The sequence below is a fragment of the Lactuca virosa genome, chromosome 5 (assembly GCF_052849685.1).
Source record: "Lactuca virosa cultivar CGN04683 chromosome 5, Lactuca_virosa_CGN04683_v6, whole genome shotgun sequence".
NCBI lineage: Eukaryota > Viridiplantae > Streptophyta > Magnoliopsida > Asterales > Asteraceae > Lactuca > Lactuca virosa.
This window is the reverse complement of record NC_136430.1, coordinates 386,310,594-386,333,779: the sequence shown is the minus strand read 5'-3', so window position 1 is coordinate 386,333,779 and position 23,186 is coordinate 386,310,594. Positions and strand designations below refer to the sequence as shown.

The following is a 23,186-nucleotide window of genomic DNA, read 5'->3' as shown; positions in this document are numbered from 1 at the left end:
ATATGAAACGTAAATTTCAACGATTGCTACTAGTTATTTGATTATAATTTTGAAACTAGTGTGATGGTTCACGTCGTTGCGACGAGTTAATCTTACATTTTGAAAATCATTTATGTAATTGTCTTTTACATAATTTTACATAATTTTAATTTCTGACATTTTTATGAAAAATCTAAGTTTCATCATATAAGGCGGAACTTTTAAATAGGGATTATTTCTGTAATATTATGGAACATAGGGACCAATTATGTAGTTTTCTTATTAGACAGAGACCATGTTTTTAATTTTTTAAAACATAAAGACCGTATTTGTAATTTTAGGAACTATTTCTGTACTTTTGTAAATACATGGACCTTTTCTGTAAGTTTACTATTAAACAGAGACCATTTTTATAATCTATAAAATATAAGGACCAACTTTGTAATTTCCGTATGAAAGCAGGGAGAGTTTATGTAAACTTGACACAGTCACACAGGTGTATAAAGTTACATAAACAATACTTGATGGACTCAAATTGTAACTCATACAGAAACTAGAAATTACCCTCCGTTGTACTCTTTTCCCCCAGAAACACACACTATTACACATTGCTGGGAACTTCAAATTAGAACTCAGAAAACCAGTTTTTATGATTTTCTGTATAAATCCTTAGTGGGTATTTCTTTAATTATTCTGGAAAAAACTGTTCTTTACTCGCACTCATCATCGATTCATCGGGTAACTTCAGCTACTTACTCATACCTCATAGGATTTTCTTTTTCGAATTTATGTTGTCAATCTATTTGGGTATTCTCTGAATATGCATTGTTTGATCGTGTTATTATGCTTGTTTAATGTCAATCAGAAATTAATCAATCGTTTCAGGAATAAATTTGAGTTCAATAGTCAGTTTTACACTTGGGGTAATTTTTTAAACATAAGCTGTGAATCTATAAGTCCGAATCCGAAATATGATTTGATGAGAATCCGAGAATCGGAACTTCCAATTTTTCAAGATTCGTATGTGATTTGTTGTAAATTCGCGTTGAAAAAACAGTATGAATATGTTGACTTTTGAATTTTGACCCATAAATATGAGATTGGGGTTCTTGACCAGGTTCATAGATTTTTATATTTTCTGCATTATCATTTGAAGTTGCAATCATCAGTTTATCCAATGGTAGAGTGAAATTACTTATATAACCTTATGTATCTGTCATTTCCGTTGATAGTCAGAATTTAACACTACCTTTTTTGTTCCAACATATTATCTGAATCTAATTATGCAATTTCACATTAATCCATTTCTAGTAATACCTCTTATTGTCAAATATTATTTATCACAGGTCAAACTATTAATCAGCAACATGGCATACATAACAAGCTCCACAGAAGTGTACTTGATGCAGTTAATTACGTAAACGCCCATGGAAACCGGACGCCCATTACAAAGATTATGTCAAATTCAAATCCAAAGACTTCTTATTTTGGTCATAAGCCTTGTGGTTGTTCTCATAGTTCTAGCTCAATTACTCGCGTTCCCATATAAGAACGACACATCCATTCTATCCCCCATCACCAAGGGTATTTTGGTCCACAAAGTGTCTATTTACAATAACGCCTCTATTACACACGAGGGAGTAGTTCAAAATGAGTCGATAATAGAAGAAGGGTGCAAAGGGTATGATCGTAATTCCGAATCCTTAGTCTCAAAAATTGTAGCCAAAGTAAATGATTCCGGTCAAAATGTTACCATTGCTTCACAACCAACACGACTTTCTTACATGATTTCGGTTCTTGAATCGGTTCGTTTCAATGTAGGGACTCACTCGTTATTATGTTTTTGTTTTCCAATTTTTTGTGTTTTTGACTTAAAATATATTTTTTTTCTTATGATAGAAAGCCAAGGTGCTATATAAGTCCTAACTTTCTCATTTATTTTTAAACATCATTTATCCAGACAACACTTAATGGGAAAAATAAGGAAGCAGGGTTTAAGTTGTCCTCTGTTTGTGAGCGACAACTTCAACATGCACGAATGCAGATTGAGAAGGGGCCCACATTAGCAAGCACTGGTGGACTTCATGCGTCTCTTTATCGCAATGTTTCACGGTTTTTAAGGTGAAAATTTATGCTTGTATATTGATAAAAAGAGTAAATTTAGTAATTTACATTGTTGTTTCCTACAATTTGCCTTTATTTTTATCTATTACTTATGCGATCAAAATTTGTCAAACACTCTACTATCAAAAGGGATTATTACAACTTCAATTAGCAAATAATCTTGTTTTCTTGATTACAGGAGTTACAAATTGATGGAAGACACTTTGAAAGTTTACATCTACAAGGAAGGAAAGAAACCAATATATCATGATCCAAAATTAAGAGGAATCTATGCTTCAGAAGGATGGTTTATGAAACTAATGGAGAAAAATAGACACTTTGTTGTGAAAGATCCCAAAAAAGCACACTTATTTTATCTACCATTTAGTTCACTAAAGCTAAGACTTACGTCTCAAGAGCATACTCCTCAAAGCCGTAAAAATTTAGAACTCCATTTAAAAAATTACACCACTTTAATCTCCCGAAAATACCCTTTCTGGAACAGAACTAATGGAGCCGACCACTTTCTTGTTGCTTGTCACGATTGGGTATGTTTTATTTTTGTATCTTTGCTATTGTTTCTTTTTTACTTAATGGACTTAATCTGATAAACTATGTCACTTAACATAGAAAAAACGACTTAATACAGAAAGTCAGAGAAGCGAGGCTTTCCCCATTAACCCTAAATTTATGTCATGTAGCGTGAATTTCCTAATTACTAAGATTGATGAATCTTTTTGTTTGATAAAAAATTTATAATGCTATAGGCGATGAAGCTAACAAAAGATGATATGGGAAACTGCATAAGATCACTTTGCAACTCGAATCTCGCCGGAGGGTTTAAGATTGGAAAAGACACGACACTTCCGGCGACTTACATCCGTACATCAGAAGATCCGGTGAAAGATCTTGGTGGAAAGCAGCCATCCGAAAGACCAATTCTTGCATTTTTCGCTGGAGGAATGCACGGAAACCTCCGGCCAATTTTGCTCCGGCAATGGCACGATAAAGAACCCGACATGAAAATCTTTGGGTCAATGGCTCGGGATGTTGAAAGTAAAGCTAAATACCGAATGTATATGAAGAGTAGCAAATACTGTATTTGTGCTCGTGGGTATGAAGTGTTTACACCACGGATTGTGGAATCGGTTTACTATGAGTGTGTTCCCGTGATTATATCGGATGATTATGTCCCGCCTTTTTTTGAGTTTTTGGATTGGGAGGGGTTTTCTGTGTTTGTTTTGGAGAAAGATGTGGGGAATTTGAGTGGAATTTTAAGGGCGATTTCGGATGAAAAGTATCGGGAGATGTGGGAGAGAGTGAAGATGGTGCAACGGCATTTTATTTGGCATAAGACGCCTGTGAAATTTGATTTGTTTCATATGATTCTTCACTCGATTTGGACTAATAGAGTTTACAGGACATGACAGATTGTATTATGTTTGACATATAATTGACTGAGACCTAGAACGATGTCAATTGTATTATGTTTGACATATAATTGACTGAGACCAAGAACGATGTTAGTAATTTTGTCTCAATCTCAGAAAGTTAAATTTTGATCGGTCATCATGTAAAAGATGTAAATGTTGCTCCAACCAAGCTTGTCTAGTACAATTCAATCCTGTCTTTTCTAGTGTTGTATGTAATGTTTGTATATTTTTTATTAGACAAAATGGTTGAAAACGTCATTGTATATAACTATGGTGTAGAATTACCACAAATAATTGCATTGAAATCAAGGTTTTTTGTTTGTTATCGACAATTGAATATTTTAATCATTTTTTATATGAATATGATTGGAAACGGACAAGACCATTTTTACTCAAAAAAAAAAATGAATGTTGAAATATTTGGACCGACAATTTAACCTGTTGAAAAATAACGACCAAAAATGGCTTAATTTGGGGAATTTCGAGGAGTTGAGGACCCAAAATTGATATTTTCTCTTGGAAATTGAGTCTCCATGGATCAAAGTGAACTATTTCTTCAATATCCCATTTCTAATCCAGTCGGATTTACAGTCGGATGAATGTAATGTGAGAATCTGTGTGTATGCTGATGGGTAGTTCGACCAATTCCAGTGAAGGTTTTTGATATAGGTATCTAATAAGGATCGATTTCAACTGTCTGAGGCTGTAATAAGTGATTTTTCTCACTTATTTCACTACTTCTTTGTATAATCTCTGGGCAAGACATTCAGGTATGAAGAAATACCGAATGCCATTTCACTTTGTTCATCAAATAGAGAAGAGACGATGGCTTTTAGTACTGGTTTTAGTAGCTGCAATCCATTTGTTTTGTCAAACCCTAATGCTTCCTTATGGAACTGCTCTTCTATCTCTCCTACCTGGTCACAACAACACTTCGTATTTCATATCACAGTTTAGTACTCTTAAGCACGAATTACAAGAAGACAACCTTGAATTCGAAGAAGACATAGAATTAGGCGAAGTTTTTATGGAGGAAAGTAGTGACGCCAGTGCTCAAAATCAGCTGGAAAATGATCGAGTTGTGCTTGGAGATCTTGGTGAATCAAGGCATGAACTATTGTCAGTAGACCTAAGTACATATCTTCCAGATACAGTTTCTGTAAATAGTAGTATTTCTAAAGAAGAAGTAAAAATGAAGATCATGGAGGTTAAATCTGTACCTGGATTAAAAGCTCAAATTCTTCCAATCAATGAGAAGTACGCTTTGTTCCAAAGTGATGATAGAAAGCAAATGAAGTGTTTGATGCCACCAAAATCAGTCATGTACAACGATCAAATGAACCGTTTGTTACTTCGTCATCGCACTTCCTCTCGAGCCATGGTATGAAGTCAAGTTTCTTGAATCTATCTTTTGCAAATTCATCTCAATTTCATGGTGTAATCGTCTTTTCAAACCAAATTGTTTTTGCAGAGGCCACGATGGTCTTCACCACGTGATCGGGAAATTCTTGCTTCAAAGATACAAATTACCAAAGCACCCTCCCAAACAGGGGATCAAGAACTTTATGCTCCTGTTTTTCGTAATGTATCCATGTTCAAGAGGTTAAAAATTAAAACCCTAATCTCAATTTGTGATTGAAAAGACTCGAGTCCCTTTGCCTTTGCATTATTTGATTTGTTACATTAACAGGAGCTATGAACTCATGGAACGTACACTTAAAGTATACGTATACAAAGATGGAGAAAAACCAATCTTTCATCAACCGATTCTTAAAGGGTTATATGCCTCCGAGGGGTGGTTTATGAAACTTATGGAGGGTAATAAGCGATTTGTTGTCAAAGACCCTCGAAAAGCTCACTTGTTTTATATGCCATTTAGCGCACGAATGCTAGAACATACGTTATATGTCCGTAACTCCCATAATCGGACAAATTTACGACAATTTTTGAAGAATTATGCGGAAAAAATCGCTGCTAAATACCCTTTTTGGAATCGAACTGGTGGAGCCGATCATTTTCTTGTTGCTTGCCATGATTGGGTAAATCTCTTAAGCTATGTTTGTTAGCCTGACTGGATCATGACAAATTTTCTAAAGTTATTTTCAATGATGAGTATGAGAAGGGCATTCTCGTCTTTTATATATAGTCCTGCTCCACCTTTTTGGTAGAATGAAAATTTGCAGCTTTTGTCCCTTGACATAGTATAAATCTTGTTTATTACCTCATTCTAGAATTATTCAATGATGATCATGAGAAGGATATTATCGTCTTTTGCACAGACAAGAGATCACATCATAGTCTTTTCCCATCATGTTCCATCTTTTCTAGTAGACAAAACAATGCAATTAGATCACATCATAGTCATTTCCCATCATGTTCCATCTTTTCAAGTAGGACATTGCAACTTTTTATGGTTATTTTAAAAAATAAGGGCTTTTATGTCTTTTTCACTGACAAAAGATCTAGAGCATGGTCCTCTCGCATCTTGTTCCACCTATTTTGGTAAGACAAAAAGTGCAATTTTTGTCTCGTCGACATTAGTACCGATCTAGTTCATGTCAAACGCAGTACAAGACTGTCTTGTTTGATATGCATGACATTGTAGGCTCCATACGAAACAAGACACCACATGGAACACTGCATGAAAGCACTCTGCAACGCCGACGTGACCACCGGATTCAAAATCGGCCGTGACGTCTCCCTGCCCGAATGCTACGTCCGGTCTGCCCGAAACCCACTCCGGGATCTTGGCGGGAAGCCACCTTCGGATCGCCATATCCTCGCATTCTACGCGGGAAACATCCATGGGTATTTACGTAAAATCCTCCTCGAGTATTGGAACAACAAAGACCCCGATATGAAAATCTTGGGCCCCATGCCGCCCGGGGTAGCTAGCAAGATGACCTACATTGAATATATGAAAGGAAGCAAGTATTGCATCTGCCCGAAAGGGTACGAGGTGAACAGCCCACGGGTAGTTGAGGCGATATTTTACGAATGTGTCCCCGTGATTATTTCGGACAATTTTGTCCCCCCGTTTTTTGAGGTGTTAAATTGGGACGGGTTTTCGGTTATTATTGCTGAAAAGAATATTCCCGATTTGAAGAATATACTCATGGAGATTTCTGACGATAGGTATCGGGAATTACAGTTTGGAGTTAGGAAAGTTCAGAGGCATTTTTTATGGCATGTGAAGCCTGTTAAGTATGATTTATTTCATATGATATTGCATTCAATTTGGTACAATAGGGTTTTTCAAATTAAGCCTAGATAAGAGGTATTTTGGTATGTGAGGGTATGCTTTGTGGGGTTGTACTTTGTGTTTTGATTGGTGTATGTTAACACTCTTCATGTTGTGAATATTTTGTATGTTGTACGAGTGTAGGATTGTAATTTGAGAGAAAGAAAACCATAGGTAGTCTCCTTAACAGTTCTCAAAAGAAAGTCCTAAATTTCACATGCTTCTCAAACTAGCCACATGTTTTGTAGTGGTCGAACCTTGCAAAAGATGTGGCCACTGCGAAATATATTTTTTACATTACATGTTGTCGTTTTGACTTTTTGTATATTTTGCATTATTATTTGTGAAATGGGCCCCAATGCAAAAAGAGTCCTGCTCCGCCTCATTGTAAAATAGCCCCAACTGCAAAATTACGAGCCCAATGCAATATTGGCTGAAAGGTGTTTAGATAAAAAAAAATTCTCACATGTTATAAAATGAAGAACAAAGTAGGAAATGAAATTGTAAAGAACTTTATTTCATTATTTATGGTAAAAACAGCCAAACTTTACAATGCATACTACTCATTATTTATATTAGATAAAGAAGATGAAAGGTGATGTAAGTTATGAATGCTTGTTATAGTGGTGCATAACTACACTCGTAAAACTCATAATAATGTTTCTTATAATGCTTACTACTTATGGAGAGTGATGGAGGAATATAGGGAATCCAATAGTCATTCACTAAATAATAATTCATAACACTCTCCCTTGAATGACGATTATATTATGCCTCGTTAAAACCTTAACAGGTAAAACCTCATGGGAAAAAACCCTTTATTAAGAAAAAAGAGTACATGATTAATAATAGATATTTGGAACAGTTGTCTCGTTAAAAACTTTGCTAAGAAAACTCAGAGGGAAAAACATAGTTAAGGAAAAGAGTACAATATGTTTCCAAATCCTCATGATCATTACATCACTTGATTTCCTTAAAGCGCCGCATGTCAATGTTTCGTATCATCTTTTCAAATTTGGATATAGGAAGCGCTTTAGTGAACAAATCGGTCAAGTTGTTACTTGATTGGATTTTCTAGATGTTGATGCAAGTGGCATTTTTGAAGATCATGAGTGAAAAAAACAAAAGTTTTGTGATATATGTTTGGTTTTGTCTCCTTTGATAAACCCTTCCTTGAATTGGGCTATACAAGCCGCATTATCTTCATATAGTATGGTTGAAATGTCCCTGTTAGAAGTGATACCACAATTCTCATGAATGCGATGAATTATATTTCTTAACCAAATACATTCACGGCTTGGCTCATGAATTGCTATAATCTCTGCATGGTTAAAAGAAGCGGCAACTACAGTTTGTTTAACAGAACGCCAAGAAATTGCGGTACCACCACAAGTGAATAAATAACCTGTTCGGGATCGAGCTTTGTGTGGATCAGATAAATATCCAGTATCTGCATAACCAATTAACTCTGTATTTGATGATTTTGATTAGTATAAGCCCATATCTATTGTACCTCGAAGATACCAAATAATATGTTGGACAAGAACTATATCTTGCTAATAATTTTACACCAAAATATATATCATGTCTTGTATTAATAGTAAGATATATTAGTGCATCAATAACGCTAAGATATGGTACTTCGGGACCAAGAAGTTTTTCATATTTTTTACAAGGTCGAAATTGGTCCTTTTCGGCATCTAAGTGCCGTACCACCATCGGGTTACTCATGGATGTGAGTTATTCATACAAAAACTCCCTTTTGGCGTGCTCAATTTGAAGACCCAAACAAAATTTCGTCTTACCAAGATCTTTCATTTCAAATTTTTTCTCTCAAATAATAAGTGGCATTTTCCAATTTTTTAGGAGTTCCAACTATGTTCAAATCATCTACAATAACAACAATTATGACAAATTTTGATCCGGGTCTTTTTATGAATACACATAGGCTTATTGGATCATTTTTGTAGCTCTTTTTCAACAAAAATGTACTTAAACAATTGGTCCACATATTACCAGATTTGTAACATCCCAAAAATAAGACCCGGAAAATTTTCATTTTTAAATTAATATAACAGTAAACCATATCATTTTCATAAAACCAAGGTAATCAAATTTTATCAATACATCATCATTATCAGAGTAAATCACAAAATGCGGAATCGAGTGGTGTGTGCTCTGCAATCATCTCGGGCTCTTCCCTTTGGAACCAGAAACACCTGAAACATAAACTGAAAATCGTAAGCACAAAGCTTAGTGAGTTCCCCAGAATACCACATACCATACATAAATAAACACATACTGGGCCCCCGCACTACATCGGGCCTCGCCCGATATCAAGTCCCACTTGGCCTCGGGCCCTGCCCGACATCGAGCCCCGCTCAGATTATAGATCTGTCATTCATTAGGTTTCGCCTGACATTGGGCCCCGCCCGGTACACATAATAAACATATAAACATATAACCATGTTAACGCATGCAATAATCACAAACCAATAGTATACAATACAGTCATCGGGTCTCGCCTGGCATCGAGCCTCGCTCGGTATACATACCAGCACATGACACATGCAAGAGTCACACATACATCTAGCATCCTATCATAATAATCATGGGCCGGCATTGGTGCCTTCGACCCGCTAAATACAGTGAGGAAACTCACCTCACACTGCTGAATCTCACAGATAAATCTCTGGCTGTTGGCCCGCTAAAATCCCCGCGCTATCAATCACAAAATAACATCCAATTAATAATTAGATCCCGACTCACACTAAGAGTCCAAAATAGGGTAAAAGAACTTTTTACCCTTTACCCAACTTGGCCCACGGCCAAGGCCCAATCCAAATGTCCAAAAGCCCAAATTCCAAAATAATCACCTGAAGCCCAAATATGGCCCAATTTTCCAAATTGGGCCCAAATCCCTTTCATGGGCCTTTAACCAAAAGAGTCCAATCAAATATCAACATCCCAACAAAAAATTCTGATGGCCCAACAAGGTCCATGTCACACCCCCGAACCAGACGGCGGAAACGTCCGGGGGCTTGGGTGACTTCATTCTTGTAGTATCATCACAGAGTATATAATTGAAACTTAACATCATCATCATCACACATGTAAACAAAACATAACAAAATGGGTGTGGGCCGTGAATGTCCAAGGGATGATGAAAACAAAACATAACAAAATGTCCAAGTATTCTTGCTGACCGACCTGCTCAACGATTTCCTGAGAATACAAGTTAATTTAAAAGGTCAACATATATAATGTTGGTGAGTTCATAAGCATGTTTGAGAAAATGTTTTGTATTACTTTGTAAACACCAGAAAATCCGATATTTTCTGAAAAACAGTTTGAAATGTTTGTGCCCGATCTTGTATTAATGCATGTGTGTTAATGTTCGTGATAGTATAAAGAGAATGACCCCAGACAAACCGATGTTGTCTGCTTATGAGAATGTTGGAATCTCAACACCCGAGGTTGAGTACCAGCGCGTGTAGGTTACCGTTTTTTCCAATAAAAGATGGTTTCCCGTAAATTTTATAATGTTAATTCCTCAAAGTGAGCCGTTATAACCATACTTGATAATGACAATTTCGCCTGTCATGACGTCTACTAGATGCCGACTTGTTTAAGGTACGGTTTGTCACCCTAGACTCGCCTAGTCTAACTGTAGCGAACAGCTCACGTGTGGGGCGTCACCCGCGTATAGATCTATACACAAACTCACGCTCTCTCTCCGGGAGACTCTAGTTATAACTACAAGCTACGTTTGTACACTCATTTGGTGTCAAACGAAACGTCTCACTAGATCCTTAATCGAATTTACGCGAATAAACATATATGGTATATTCCAGGCCCAATAAACATGTAAGTGGACAAATAAGGCCCACTAATCATGTATATTATTTCTAGGCTCAACAGGAATGCGAATGTATATCTCGGGCCCCATATACATGTAAAAGGACAACTAAGGCCTATTAAACAGGTATATTATTTCCAGGCCCAATAAGGATGTGAATGCCGAAATTGATCCGTGGTTTGTTACGTTGGTTGTTTAAGCTTCGTGGTTTACCAAAATGACATAAAAATCCCACCTTTTTGTAAAAGGTCATTTTTGGTCCTAAAAAGCGAAAATTTACAATTATGGCACATTTTTGGTAAAAATGACATCTTAGGTCCTTTTAAGACCAAAGTTTGCATTTAAGGCTAGTTTTAAGTAAAAATAACATTTTTAACTCACTTTTGTCAAAAATATCATTTTTGGCTTAGTTTTATAAAAATGTGCATTTTCGGCCCATTTATAAATAAATTCATCTTTTTGACCCAAGTTTTAATAAATTCACATTTTCAGTTCTTCTTATCAAAAATTTACATTTTTGGCACAACTTTGTTGAAAATGACACTTAAGCCCACAAAAGTCCAAAAATTTACAATCTTGGCCCAAAACTCGTAAAAGCCCAAATGAAGCCCATTTATGAACATTTACACTTCTAGCCCTTTTAAGATCACAAATACCATAAAGATTCATATTTATCAAAATAAATCCTTTTTGGTCCCTTAAAACCGTGAGTCACATAAAAATACCTCATTTTTGGTTATTTTGTCATTTTTGGCCCTCTTATGCAATTTTCTTAGTTTTAAGCAACTTTGAAGTATTTTAAAACCTTTCTTTACAAAATAAGTTTGCAATTGATGTTATGTTCTATAATTATCATCATATTTTAACATGTCTTCAAGTTCATGGAGTTTATAACACATAATCACACATATATCATGAAAAACACACAAAATCATGCATACACACATAGATCTACACAAAACAACTTGTATTCTCCCCCAAAACATAGTAAAAACCAAAAATAGGGGGTATGAACTCACTTTGCTTTGGAGATTTCGGTTTTTGATGAAGGGTGGATGAGATCTCGGCCCTAGAAGCTTCTTATGTGGAGTTTTTTGAACTTAAGAAGATCTAAGATCATAATTCACGAAATGGAGTGTTAAGAGAAGTAAGTTTAACATAACATGAAGTTAAACCTTTTTGGTGAAAGTAGCTTACCAAAAGGATGAATCTTTGATGACAAATTGTTGAAAAATCTACACCTCCTCACGACTTTCTTGAAGTAAATGTGGGGGGGGGGGATTCTTGAAGTTTTAGAGATGAGTAAAGCTTGAATGAATTTGGTAAGGAAAAATGGCCTTAGGCCGAGTTTAAGAAGAGAGGAGGAGAGTGATTTGTAAGGAGGTCATTACATGGAGGATTAATGCTTAACTTGGATGTTTGTGGTGTAATTAGCCTAGATATCCAATAAATAAACATGAGGTGTCACATGCATGTTTAATCCTCATCTTTTTTTTGTATGGGTGTGGGCCGTGAATGAGGAGGAATGAAGAGAGAAAGAAGTGTTTGGGACTATATTGAACATATTTGAAATTTTTGGCCCAATATGAAGGTTCTCGACCCATTGGGCCTTTCTTATGGGTTTACGGCCCAAATGTGGTGAAGGGATGGGGTTTACAGCCCAAAATGAGGAAGGAATGGGGTTTACGGCCCAATAGGGTTTATGAACCCATTTACGGCGTATTAAGGCCCATGATGACAAGGTGATACATTTTAGGCCTAATAAGGTCCATGAGAAGTCTTATGGCCCAAAATGTTATTATTTAATGAATATGGGTCTATTTAAGGTCCAAATAGGGTTCCTTGCCCCAAAATAGTCAAATTGAGAGTTTACTGGCCCATTAGGCCCAACAAGAGGATCCTGGTCCATTTTGAGTTTGAACCGGGTTATTAGGGTTTTAAACCCATAGCTGAGTATATGAGATGTATTGAATTAGGTTTTGAACTTGACTCAGGAATTTTTGGTTCAAATGGTTGATTTTGAATGAACATAGCACTTGACATCAGCTTAGATTACAAGTTATATAAGAGTTGATCTTTACATGACGACATAATTTCTTAGCTAAAAATGCTAGTTATGACATCATCCCCCCGTTAGAGGGAATTTCGTCCCGAAATTCTTTTGAACTATGAACGAGAGAATAAGTGAGGGTACTTCTACTTCATCTGGTCCTCGCGTTCCCATGTGAATTCCGGTCCACGCTTAGCGTTCCATCGAACCTTCACAATCAGAATGTGACTTTGCTTTGTACGCTTCACTTCCCTGTCCATTATCTCAACTGGTTCTTCGACGAATAGGAGATTCTGGTTTATTTTCGATCTCTTCCAGAGGAATGATAAGGATTTCATCTGATAAGCACTTTTTCAAATTTGAGACATGGAATACGGGGTGTACGTTGCTGAGCTCTGCAAGTAGTTGCAGCTTATAAGCTACCGGACCAATCCGGGCAAGAATCTCGAATGACCCGATGTATCGCGGGTTTAGTTTTCCCCGCTTCCCAAAACGGATCATCCCTTTCCAGGGAGAAACCTTCAATAGCACCCGATCTCCGACATGGAATTCCATAAATTTCCGTCGTTTATCAGCATAGCTCCTTTGTCGGTCACGCGATGTTTGAAATCGGGCTTTGATTTGGATTATCTTCTTTGTCGTTTCTCGAATGATCTCTGGCCCTGTAGGAGTGCTGCTCGATGATTGCCCTTTTTCCAGCTGGGTGTCACCCACCTCAGCCCAACAGAGAGGCGATCTGCATTTGCGACCGTACAAAGCCTCAAAAGGAGCAACCTTTATTCTCATATGATAGTTGTTGTTGTATGAGAACTCAATTAAAGGAAAGTGGGTATCCCATGATCTTCCAAAATTGATCACACAGGCTCGGAGCATGTCTTCAAGTGTTTAAATGGTTCTCTCACTTTGGCCATCGGTTTGCGAATGGTAAGCAGTGTTCATGTCTAGTTGTGTTCCCATTGCCTTCTGGAGCGACTGCCAAAACGATGAAGTAAATCTACTATCCCGATCCGAGATAATAGATACTGGCACTCCATGAACTCTCACGATCTCTTTTATATAGATTCGTGTTAATCTTTCCATCTTGTACGATTCTTTTACTGGCAGGAAATGGGCGGATTTGGTTATCCTATCGACAATCACCCAGATAGCATCCAATCCATCCGATGTCTTACGTAATTTGGTTATGAAGTCCATGGTAATCCTTTCCCATTTCCATTCGGGTATCACTGGCTGTTGTAATAACCCCGAGGGCATCTGATACTCCATTTTCACCTTGGCGCAAGTGAGACACTTGCCCACATAAGTGGCGATCTATGCCTTCATATTTGGCCACCAATAATGTTGCTTAATGTCCAGGTACATTTTATCCGAACCTGGATGGACGGAATATTGCGTTTTTATGAGCCTCGTTCATGACTATCTCTCTGAATCCCCCAAATTTAGGGACCTAGATTCTATTCATGAAGTAGTAAGCTCCGTCCTCTTTGGCTTCAAGGTTTTTATCCATCCCACACAGCGTTTCATTTGTGGCGTTCTCCAGCTTCAATGCATCTGATTGGGCTCCCTTGATCTGTGAGGTCAGGTGGTAGTGGATGGTTATTGATAATGTCTTCACCCGACGACTGGAGTATTCTTTCCTGCTCAGGGCATCGACTACCACGTTAGCCTTGCATGGGTGGTACTTGATCTCCCATTCATAATCGTTTAGCAGCTCAACCCACCTTCGCTGCCTCATGTTCAGCTCCTTTTGGTTTAGAATGTGCTGGAGGCTTTTGTGATCCGTGAATATGGTGCACTTTGTACCGTAGAGGTAGTGCCTCCAAATCTTTAAGGCGAAGACCACAACTCCCAGCTCGAGATCATGGGTGGTGTAATTTACTTCATGTGTCTTCAATTGTCTGGATGCGTAAGCTATCACCTTTCCACGATGCATGAGGATGCAACCTAACCCTTAGTTCGAAGCATCGCAATATACTACGAAGTCTTCGGTTCCCTCCGGTAAGGATAGCACTGGTGTACTACAGAGGGCTCGCTTCAAGGTTTGGAAGGCAGCTTCTTGCTTTTTCGTCCAGTTGAAAGATACACCTTTTTCTGTCAAGGTGGTGAGGGGCTTGGCTATCTTGGAAAAGTTCTGAATAAACCTTCGGTAGTAGCCTGCGAGACCCAAAAATTGTTGAATTTCTGTTGGTGTTTTCGGAATCGCCCAGCCTTCAATGGCCTTGATCATGGAAGGATCTACGTGAATCCCTTCCTCACTAACTACATGACCCAAGAAGTTTACACTACGAATCTAGAACTCACATTTGGAGAGTTTTGCATATAGCCTTTCAGCTCTTAGAGTTTCCAAGATTTGACGGAGATGTTGACCATGCTCCTCCTTGCTTCGGGAGTATACGAGAATATCATCGATGAAGACGATCACGAAATTATCGAGGAATAGGCGGCAGACTCGATTCATGAGGTCCATAAATGTCGCGGGGGCATTTGTCAGACCGAAAGGCATCACAACAAATTTGTAATGACCGTATCGAGTTCGGAAAGCAGTTTTTGGAATGTCCTCTTCTCAGACTCGGAGCTGATGATAACCGGATCTTAGATCTATTTTGGAGAAATAATTAGCTCCTTGAAGCTGGTCAAATAGATCGTCAATCTGAGGGAGTGGATATCGGTTTTTGACGGTGAGTTTGTTCAATTCCCTATAATCGATGCACATTCTGAAGGATCCGTCCTTCTTCTTGACAAACAAGACCGGGGCTCCCCAGGGTGAGAAGCTTGGCCTGATGAATCCTCTGCTCAGAAGTTTGCTTAATTGACTGGATAACTCCTGTATTTCGGCGGGAGCTAACCTGTAGGGTGATTTGGCAATTGATGTGGCTCCTGGTATTAGGTTGATTCGGAATTCGACCTGCCTTTCTGGGGGTATTCTTGGAAGGTCTTCAGGAAATACATCCGGGAAGTCGCATGCCACTGGGATGTCTTTAATGTTTACTTCTTCTTTAGCTTTGTCCACGACATGAGCGAGGAAAGCATAGTTATTCTTGTACAGGCACTTTTGTGCCTTGATGCACGAGATAAGATGAAGATTGGCGCCAGGCTTATCGCCATAGATTATTAGGGTTTCGTGATTGGGGAGGTGAAGGTGAACGGCCTTCTCGTGACACATAATATCAGCACGGTGGGGGCTTAACCAATCCATGCCGATTATCACATCAAAACTCCTAATATTTACTGGCATCAAATCTATTTGAAATGAATGGTTGTTTAGTGTTAATGTGTACCCTATGTAAACATCTTTGGTTGTTTCGGTTTTCCCATTAGCCATCTCCACCTTGAAGGCTTCGTTTAGCTTCTGGGGTTGTTGTTTTAGTAAGTGTTTGAATTTGTTACTAACGAAGCTTCACTCGGCTCCGCTATCGAATAAAATGCATGCGTAAGTGTTGTTAAGTGGGAACGTACCAGTAGCAACCATCGGGTCTTGAACTGCTTCACCTTGACCCAACGTCAGGACCCTTCCTGATCCTCCTGCCCCTTGGTTGTTGACTTTGGGGCAATTACGTCTGAAATGACCGGTTCCTCCACATCCATAACAAGTGTGACTAGCCCCATCATTATTGTTGATGTTATTGTTGTTGCGGTTGTTGTTGTTGTTGTTGTTGTTGTTGTTGTTGTTGTTGTTGTTGTTGTTGTTGTTGTTGTTGTTTGGCTGTTGGTTCGGTTGGGGTTGAGATCTGAAGTATCGAGCGGTATGGCCCTTACAGTTGCAACTTGTACACTGCATATCTCTGCATTCCCCATAGTGGTGGTAGCTACATTTGTTACACTTGGGCAGGGTTCCCGAGTATTGCTTGGTCGTAGTTTGTGTAGTTGAGTCTGGAGCATGTGGTGCTGAGGCAACCTGAGCAGTAGCAGCGTGGACTGCTACAGTTCGTTGCTTTTTCGATGACTCGTGGTTTTGTCGCCCTTTTCGTTTGTTGTCCTTGTTGTTCTTGTTATCTTTTCCCTCTTTCTTGCATTCAGTTTCTCCTGCTTTGGCACCCTTCTTGTTGCCATGGTCATAGAGCTTCTTGGCTAATCTTTTAGCACTGTCATATGTCTCCGGGTTAGCTGCTATTACATTTCCTTGAATTGGAGAGGTCAATCCCCAAATGAATCTTTCAATATTCTTTCCTTCAGACGTGATCATGCTTGGACACAAGAGTGACAACTCACTAAACCTCGAGATATAAGCATCGATGTCGGAGTTCTGAACTGCGAGATTCCACAGTTCCTGCTCCATCTTCTGGATCTCCCCTCTGGGACAGTATTCTGCCATCAGCATTTCTTTCAGCTCCTCCCATGGCATAGCGTTCGCCACTCGGAGTGTCATGGCCTCCACGTGACCATTCCACCAAGAAAGCGCTTGATCGACAAATGTGAAAGCTGCAAACTTCACCTTGCACTCCTCGGGGTATCCGCAGATCTCGAATACTGATTCAACTTTTTCTATCCACCTCTTTAGAGTTATTACGCCTCCTGTCCCGTTGAAGGTTCGAGGCTTGGCATTCGTGAAATCCTTGTAGGTACAGGTCCTTGTGGGTCCTTGGTTCATCCCCTGATTTGAACTTCCGGCTCCTTGCCCGTTACCTCCACCGTTATTTCCATTGTTAATCTGTGCCAGGGCTGCGGTGACCGCAGCTGACACTGCCGCTTGGAACGCAACTGAGTTTATCTCCAGTGGTGTTGGTGCCATGTTGTTTCCGCGATTCGGTCTCTGAGGCATCTTTTGTCATGGAACGAAAAGATGTTGAGTATTTAGTGTATTCTAGTTTTGCAATTCTTCAATTATAGAATAGTTTCGGTGATAGGGTTGTGCGTGTAAATGAATGCATACAACTAACATGAAATTAAATAATAGCACACATAACAGATAACAACATCACGCTAAAACATATATATCACTGCTTTCTTTAGTAATAATCTTTTGGTACATGAAAATTTGCCTATATAAGGCATACAATACATGAAAGAGATAAAATCCGACAGCGTGACGACTCCATGAGTAGTGTAATGACTTAATCATGAAGTCGATAATACATAGAGTAGTACATAATAGAAGTCTAACAGTAGTGATGGTAAGTGAAACTGATCCTAGTAACGGTGGGGAGGGTCTGGTGGTGAAATCACATGCCAAAATGTCGCGCCACGAGGTCAGCCATCTCGCTCATCTCCCTAGTGACCTCATCCCTCTCATGCTCTGCTTGCATAGCTCGGGCTTCTGCTGCTAATAATTGTTGCCGAAGGGTGGCAACCTCCTCCTCTAAGGAGCGAGTCCGATCGATGGGATCCCTCGGTGCTGTGGGGTGGTCCTGCATCACCTCTGAAGTGGGAGGCTCGCTAGGGACTTTATTAATGTCCGCGACGTCCTCCATATCCTCATCAGGTTCCCCGAACCCATAGTCGGTCTCCAAATATTCCTCAGGTCCTAAGCCTGGATCCGCCTCCTGAACCACAATAGGTTCTCCTTCAATCAACCCATTGGCCACCAGGGCCTGATAGTAGAGGATACCTTGCTGGAATTCTTCCATGACGACTGCGCGAGAAACTGAGGGGTGAGAAGGGTGCGTAAGGAAAGTGCATGTAGTTAATATTCCAATTACTTTAATAGTATTTGCTTATGTTTGAATTTCAAAAAAAAACTTTTTGGATACTAGGTTGGTAAGTTTCTAGATTCATTTCCCACCATGATCACTCCCAAACACATGTTGGTCGTATTTTGAATAAATATAATTGATCAGGCTCTATTTATCCCCAATACGACTACATAACTGTCCGGGTTTAACCACGATGTTAAATTTCCTCCACAGACTTTTAGTGTCATTGTATTAATGCTTACCTAGGTATATATGTTTATTATTTAATGTTTATCCTCAACACGACTACATAACTGTCCGGGTTCAACCACGATGTTCAATTTCCTCCAGAGACTTTTAGTGTCATTGTATTAATGCTTACCTAGGCTTGTTCACCCCGGATGATCGTGTTGGGTGAATTGTGGCCTCGTACAATCGTGTTGGGTGAGCAACAGCCGCTTCGTCACAGTACTTACTTATGGGCTAACAGGTCACACTTTGGCCAGAGTGAGTGATTCCGCCTTATTTCCTGTTCCTTGTCTGGTTGTGGATTTAGGGCAGAGTCACTCAGTCGACTGTCTTTTCAATCTTAATTATACATGACTTGTATACACCAAGCGATTATAGAAAGACCTGGTAGGGATTATTTTTACAAAAGTTCATCATTTTCGATTATCAGAACACTCGTACTGCTAGTACTCACTAATGCGGTACAAAATGTTCGCAGTAGTAATAACAAGGATAAAACTGATAGCACTGAAAACAATTACATAGAATAATTCATAGTTCTAACAATCACTTCTTCCAAATCGACTTAACATCTGTTACGATAATAAGTTCTGATGTCATCTTTAGAAATGTATTGACTTGGTCCTCACCATACCAATTTCATGTGCTACGTAAAGACCCTTCACCTTAAACGACCGTCTAACGAAATCCTTTCAACTTATAACGATAAACCTAACACAAACCTTCGTATTGTCTCTCGCTTAAAAACTCAGAAGTACCCATGCGAGGGGTGCCACGCCTTTCTAGCTCACCCCATAGACAAGAAACTTAAAGTGAAACACATCGAGGATGTGGAAGTCCGTAACCTCCCGAAGTATCCCCAATAGATCTCCCAGGAATACCACTCGTACAACAAGTCAAGTTCGAGAACAGACTAAGGACCAATGCAGTTAACCTATCAATGCTAAGTGTATACGCGAGGGTGGTATATAATTAAGATATTACAGATTTAGGATGTGTGATTCCGCCCTATCTCCTGTTCCTTGTCTGGTTGTGGACTTGGGGTAGAGCCACCCATCCGACCGTCTTTTCAATCTTAATTATATACGACTTGTATACATAAGGTGATGGTAGGTGAACCAAGTGTGAGTCTTACCATGAGCTTCAGGACAAAGCTGCCCAAGACTATGAGTGAGCATGCTACCATTCGGATGAACATAGACAAGTAAGTCAAACCCGCACATTCTCTACCGATCAAAACAGCAGATGCTATAGAGAAGATCCACGGGAACATCAAGCGTGGATCAGAATTCATTTGTAGACCAGGAGATCACATGGAACAAAAGTACCCACCTCTCCCCCCAGTTCGTGAGTTACCACTCAGAGATTCGAATTTCGGGACGAAATTCCCTCTAACCGGGGGGGGGGGAGGGGGATAATGTCAGAACTCAAAACTTTAGACCTAGTATGGTCTAAACCCTAACCAAGTACTAGTGTAAACTACATTGCAATCCTTGGTGCATTGTATTCCCTATGGCCATTAGGACATGTTTATAAACTAGTAACTGAGAATAGATTGAAAACTATGTTGGATTAAGCAAGTATAAGTTAATATAAGTTGAAAGACTAATGTTTAAGCCATAAAATAATGCACCCCTTTGTGTTTATGGCCAAGGAATTCTAGAAGAAATGTGTTCACAGTCCAAAGTAAATAAAGGAAAGGTAGTTCACGGTCCAAAACATCTAGAATAATGGTTCACGATCCAAAGTATCAAAGCAAGAGGGTATTCATGGTTTTAGGAATATGCCAAAGGTAGTTCACGGTTTGAATTAATGAATAAAAGGAGTTCACGGTTTGAATTAATGATTTAAATGTTGTTCACGGACAAAGTATTACCGTGAACACAAACCAAAGCTCATTTATTTGAGTGTAAACCCCTTAAATATCTCATATTCAGTATACCAATGTGATAGAATTCAATTACCAATGCAACCGCCTCATGAGTTCCTTCATATTTAAGTTACTTCATATATAAGCCTCATATAAAATCAATTCTTTCATTCTACGCATCCAGTTAACGAAAACACTCACCTTTCTCCCTCTCAAACATCAACCATATTCCTTTCATCCGTAAAACATCTCCTGAAGTTTTCTTCAAGTCATTTCCATTTGGAAATCATAGTAAGTCTTTATAGTCTAATGATATACAATCATGTTCATAATTAGCTCATATTATTCACACACAATTGTGTGTTTAAAATCATTAGGATCACGAAAACTCTCCCGTATTTTAATCTGAAGGTCACCGCTTTCATCTCGATATTTAGTCAAAACCGCACATAAGGTGAGTTCATACCCCCATATTTTTCCAAGCTTTTTCAATGTTATTAGGGGGGATACAAGTAAAACACAATAAATTTTGTGTTTAAAAATATAATTTACTTATTATGTTTTTCTTACCATTAATATGTATTTAAACGTGAAATTTGTTAAAACATGGAAATAAACTTATAAACTATAATAGGTATAGTTTATGGATCATATGAACTATTTTACAAAGTCCAGGTTAAAACATGGAAATAAACTTATAAACTATAATAGGTATACTTTATGGAATAAAGGGATCTTTTTACAAAATTACTTGTTATTTATAAAAAGGTTTTCACATTATTACTCGTAAATTCGTTGAACCAATTTGCGAGACACGTATTCGCGTACTTACATAAGTACCAGTGGAAGTCCCGGTTTATGAACCAGAGTCTCCTGGAGGGAGAGCGTAAGTTTGTGTATAGATCTATATGGGACCGACAATCCCTCACCTCGATGGTTAGCTACAGTTGGACCGACAAGTCTACGGGTGACAAACGTCATAAACGATATCGACGTCCGATTCACGTCGTATCAATTAGTATGGTTATAAGAACTCACAAGGAGAAAACAACGACATATTTACGTAGTAATATACTTTTTCTTAAACAATCTCAAGGGATATTAACTATGTGATTACTCAGTATATACAATAGGGTTAGATAAAATTGAAGTCCGGTAGATAGTGAAATGTATGACTTCCGCCTTACTTCCTGTTCCTTGTTTGGTTGTGGGCTTAGGGCAGATTCACCCATTCAACTGTATGTTTGATTTCGGTTATATACAACTCGTATGTACTAAGTGATCATAGGAGGGTAGTATCATCGCATCGAGTTTTTCAGGGCAAACACATCTTCAACTAGTTTTTCTTATAAATAAAACTAGGTATCATTAAACTAAATATGGTAATTATACTTGTGCTTTTCGGTCTTGGAACGATTAAGACTACAAACCGGTTTTATAGAAAATATAGGATTTTCTATGATAAACATCGTTATTTTAAAGGTAAACAGTTTTCGATTTAACTTTCTGAAAACAATAACAATTATTACTGAAAACAATGTTTTACAATAGAGTAAGTGGAACTAGGAACATATTTACAAAAGGTTCAACACTTATTTACAAACTAGTATAACATAAAGGACCTTTAATGGTTAATTCTATAATTCATTAGTTTATACGTCAGAGTTATATATAAATAATATCCGATAGGCAGTGGAATGTGTGACTTCCGCCTTACTTCCTGTTCCTTGCTTGGTTGTGGGCTTAGGGCAGATTCACACATTCAACTGTCCGTTCGATATTAGCTTATATATATCTAGTATAAACTAAGTGATTGTAGAAGGAACTATTGTGGTTACCATTTTACTAAGAAAATATAGGATTTTCTGAAGGAAACACATTCATCATATCTAAAAGAATCATTAATGTTAATTCTGTGATTACTTGGTGAATACGTTAGAGTTATATATAATGAAGATCCGATGGGCAGTGGAATGTGTGACTTCCGCCTTACTTCCTGTTCCTTGTTTGGTTGTGGTTTTAGGGCAGATCCACACATTCAACTGTCTATTTGATCTATATTATATATAATTTGTATTCACTAAATGATCGCAGAAGGAACAGTTATGGTCATATTACTCATTAAGAAAATATAGGATTTTCTGGAGGAACAGACAAACTTTTCCAAAGAACAAAGAATATACTTTTTATAACAAAAATACTTATGAACTCACCAACTTTAATGTTGACACTTTTTCAAACCACTTGTATTCTGAGGAACGTTAGTAGGCAGGTACCCTCTCAGGTGTTGCGAAGACGGAGCATAGTAGTATTACGTCTTATATTTTGCTATAGTTTTAATTTAAGTCATGAAATGTTTTGAACATAATGTAAACTTTATATTATTAATACAATGTTTGTTGTTGCTTTGATTACTATTATACAATTGTTGTGATACTATACATGACGTCCTCCACCCCCGAACGTTTCCGCCGTTCTGGTTTGGGGGTGTGACAAGCAGGCAGATCTACAGATTACTACTGTATAGCAACATCCTATATGCCTATCATACATAACCAAAGGGGTCGGCATTGGTGCCTTCGACCCACAAGAACAGTGAGGAAACTCACCTCACATTCCGACGAAAAGTTAAACAATACACTGCTCTAAATATCGGCTCTACAGGTCGCCTATTCAACAGATAGAGACCAAGTCTCAACTATAGCTCAAAATACCCAAAATACCCTTAAGTCAAACTTGGTCAACCCTGGTCAAAGTCAAAGTCAAATTCAATGGGTCAAGGAGTCCACTTGG

At 38.3% G+C, this 23,186-nt stretch overlaps 2 protein-coding genes across 4 annotated transcripts; both read left to right on the top strand.

Moving 5' to 3' along the window:
* Nucleotides 1-515: 515 nt before the first annotated feature.
* Nucleotides 516-3,707, top strand: LOC145117663 (putative glycosyltransferase At5g03795). 3 transcript variants are annotated; one of them, XM_079053967.1, is made up of 5 exons: nucleotides 516-717; nucleotides 1,326-1,784; nucleotides 1,940-2,100; nucleotides 2,282-2,630; nucleotides 2,850-3,707. In XM_079053967.1, exons 2-5 carry the CDS (start codon nucleotides 1,407-1,409, stop codon nucleotides 3,507-3,509), a joined length of 1,548 nt encoding a protein of 515 aa, XP_078910093.1. In that variant the 5' UTR covers nucleotides 516-717; nucleotides 1,326-1,406; the 3' UTR covers nucleotides 3,510-3,707. The 3 variants fall into 3 exon arrangements, with proteins under 3 accessions (XP_078910093.1, XP_078910092.1, XP_078910094.1); XM_079053966.1 differs by having other exon boundaries at nucleotides 517-717; nucleotides 1,326-1,796; XM_079053968.1 differs by lacking the exon at nucleotides 516-717 and having other exon boundaries at nucleotides 1,573-1,660.
* Nucleotides 3,708-4,287: 580 nt separating this feature from the next.
* Nucleotides 4,288-7,056, top strand: LOC145117662 (putative glycosyltransferase At3g07620). Its single transcript, XM_079053965.1, has 4 exons — nucleotides 4,288-4,896; nucleotides 4,987-5,117; nucleotides 5,206-5,554; nucleotides 6,121-7,056. The coding sequence occupies exons 1-4, from the start codon at nucleotides 4,288-4,290 to the stop codon at nucleotides 6,787-6,789; spliced, it is 1,758 nt and encodes a 585-aa protein (XP_078910091.1). The 3' UTR covers nucleotides 6,790-7,056.
* Nucleotides 7,057-23,186: the final 16,130 nt, after the last annotated feature.

Coding starts and splice junctions, on each gene's coding strand:
- LOC145117662 (XM_079053965.1), top strand. CDS start 4,288: ATGAAGAAATACCGAATGCCATTTCACTTTGTTCATCAAATAGAGAAG. Junction 4,897..4,986: donor GCACTTCCTCTCGAGCCATG/GTATGAAGTCAA, acceptor TTGTTTTTGCAG/AGGCCACGATGGTCTTCACC. Junction 5,555..6,120: donor TTGTTGCTTGCCATGATTGG/GTAAATCTCTTA, acceptor ATGACATTGTAG/GCTCCATACGAAACAAGACA.
- LOC145117663 (XM_079053966.1), top strand. CDS start 1,407: ATGGAAACCGGACGCCCATTACAAAGATTATGTCAAATTCAAATCCAA. Junction 1,797..1,939: donor TTGAATCGGTTCGTTTCAAT/GTAGGGACTCAC, acceptor TCATTTATCCAG/ACAACACTTAATGGGAAAAA. Junction 2,631..2,849: donor TTGTTGCTTGTCACGATTGG/GTATGTTTTATT, acceptor ATAATGCTATAG/GCGATGAAGCTAACAAAAGA.